This window comes from Tupaia chinensis, unplaced genomic scaffold (assembly GCF_000334495.1).
Source record: "Tupaia chinensis unplaced genomic scaffold, TupChi_1.0 Scaffold000628_1, whole genome shotgun sequence".
Classification (NCBI taxonomy): domain Eukaryota; kingdom Metazoa; phylum Chordata; class Mammalia; order Scandentia; family Tupaiidae; genus Tupaia; species Tupaia belangeri.
Genome location: NW_006160148.1, coordinates 403,428 through 405,769, shown reverse-complemented (window position 1 = coordinate 405,769; position 2,342 = coordinate 403,428). Strand labels below are relative to the sequence as shown.

The 2,342-nt window shown below is 54.6% G+C and overlaps 1 protein-coding gene across 1 annotated transcript in view; it reads left to right on the top strand.

Annotated features, from left to right (window-relative positions):
* IL22RA1 (interleukin 22 receptor subunit alpha 1) overlaps nt 1–2,342 on the top strand; it is a 27,189-nt gene that overhangs the window by 6,687 nt on the left and 18,160 nt on the right. The window contains exon 3 of the mRNA XM_006159380.3: nt 915–1,093. Coding sequence (XP_006159442.1) covers nt 915–1,093 — 179 coding nt within the window. The remainder of the gene's footprint in view (nt 1–914; nt 1,094–2,342) is intronic.

Sequence of the window (2,342 nt, the reverse complement as noted above, 5' to 3'; positions counted from 1 at the left end):
CCCCCCCCACAGCCCGCATCCCTGTCCCTGCTCGTCTCTCTTCCCACGCAGGAGGGAGAGCTGGCCCAGGTTCAGGAGAAGCAGTCCTGGGTTCCATTCCCAGTCCTGCCACTTCATCCCATGACAAGTCCCTTCTAAGCCTCAGTTCCCTCATCTGCACAGTGAGGGTGATAGGGCCGGCCTCAGAGGTTTATGCAGACGAGGAGGCCAGACGTGCCCTCAGACTGGGTTCAAATTCTAGCTCTCTACACGCTTGCTTTAAACACTTGGGTACGCTTTATTTTTCTTAAAGAGTTTTCTATTTACTCTTATTTATCATCATTATTTTAATTTTCTATAGGGCACATGCACTTACCAGAGAGAGACAGAGAGAAAGAGAGAGAAGGAAAGTGAGAAAGCAAGCCACCAGGCCTGGGATTCGAACCACAGTCGGCCATGTGGGAGCCCAGTGCCTTAACCACCACATCACCTGCTGGCCCCACGGTTTACTTCTTTGAGCCTCATCTTCCATATTTGAGAAAGATGGAGAGGCCTGGCCTGTTCCTGAATGAGGAGCCAGAAGCCACAGGCTGACTGTGGTTTGAGTCCCTGGCCCGGTCAGTCTGGAAATTTACCAGACACATTCGGGAGCCCAGGATCCTGGAGGGCTGGACTGGAGAAGGACTGCAGTGTGGCCGAGACTGGGGAGGGGCTTCTCCCTCCCTCTCTCTGGGACACACAGGCACACGCGATCATGAATTTAAAGAAAGAAGAGACAGTAAAGTACACACCTCACAGGATCACCGTGACAGCTGAGCTCACTCGCAGAAAGGGCCCGGGCCTCGGGCCGCTGAGCAAATATTAGATACTGTTATCGTATTACTAAACACAGGTGTGCGCCTTACCCGAGCCCCCGGCCCCTCCCTCACCTACAGGTACGGAGAGAGCGGGTGGCTGCCCAAGGAGGCCTGCCAGCGCATCACCCGGAAGTCCTGCAACCTGACCGTGGAGACCAGCCTCTTCACCGACCTCTACTACGCCAGGGTCACCGCCGTCAGCGTGGGGGGCCGGAACTTCACCAAGATGACTGGCAGGTTCAGCCCACTGCAACACAGTAAGCAGGAGCCCCGCCTATTCTGGGAAGGGCAGGGGAGTCGGGAGTTGGGGGGGTGGCTTTTGAGGAAAGCGCCCCCAAACAGAGCTCCACCCCTGCGGACTTGTTCACTTCAGTTCGGATCACCCTCCTCTAGCCCCTGCTGTAGCCAGGGCCTCCTAACTTGTTTCCTCACTCAGCACGGGCCCCCCTCCTCCAGCCAGTTCTCCACAGAGCAGTCAGAGGGACCTTCTGGCTGCATGAAATTGACCTCCTCATGACCTGCTTGAAACCCTCCTACTTGGAGGCCCGCAGGTGGCATGGTGGTTAAGGTGCTGGACTCCCACATGGTGCGACCACAGTTCGAGTCCCATACCTGGTGGCTTGCTCTCTCACTTTCCCTCTCTCCTCTCTGTTTCTCTCTGGTGAATATGTATAGCAAATTAAACAATAATAATAATTAATTAAATTATATATATGTATATATATATATATATTTTTTTTTTAAACCCTCCTGCAGCTGCTCCTGCCTCTTAAAATAAGATCCAACTCTTTGCTGTGGCCTTCAAGGCCCTCCTTCCTCTGCCCTCATCTCAAGCACCAATCCCCACTGCTCTGCGTGCCGATCCCCTGCCTCCGGCTCCTTCCGGCTCTTTCTCCATCCTTCGGGCTCAGCTTCAACATTGCCTCCTAGGTGGGTGTCCCCCCCCCGGCCCAACAGCCGGGTGTGCGCAGGTCACCGCCTGTCCTTGCCGCATCACAGCACGCTGTCCCTCACCGCCACAGCTGATGCTACCTGCAGCCTGCAGCTGCTGCGTTTGCAGCCAGTGCGTCCTCTGCCTCCCTACTGAAACGTGGAGGCCCAGTGCAGCCGCAGGCCCACGTGTTCCCAGGCTGAGGCAGAGCACCTGGCACGGACAAGGTGCTTGGTACATGACTGATGAGTGGATAGATGGACAGGTGGGTGGGAATTAGTAGCCAAACTCTCCATACGAGCTGAATGTCGTGCTTGCCAGAAAGAGAGTGACAGAGAGAGGGAAAGCGCGAAATCACCCGCCGGGGGAATGGCCACATCACAATCCCCTCTCATCCATTCTCCTCTTGGAATTCTGGGCTCATACACACACATACAAGCCACCAGGTCCAGGACTCAAACCACAGTTGACCATGTGAGAGTCCAATGCCTTAAGCACCATGCCACCTGCTGCCCCAATACACGATTATTTTAAATTTTTTTTTTTTTTGGAGAGATTTTTGTTGTCGGGGGCAA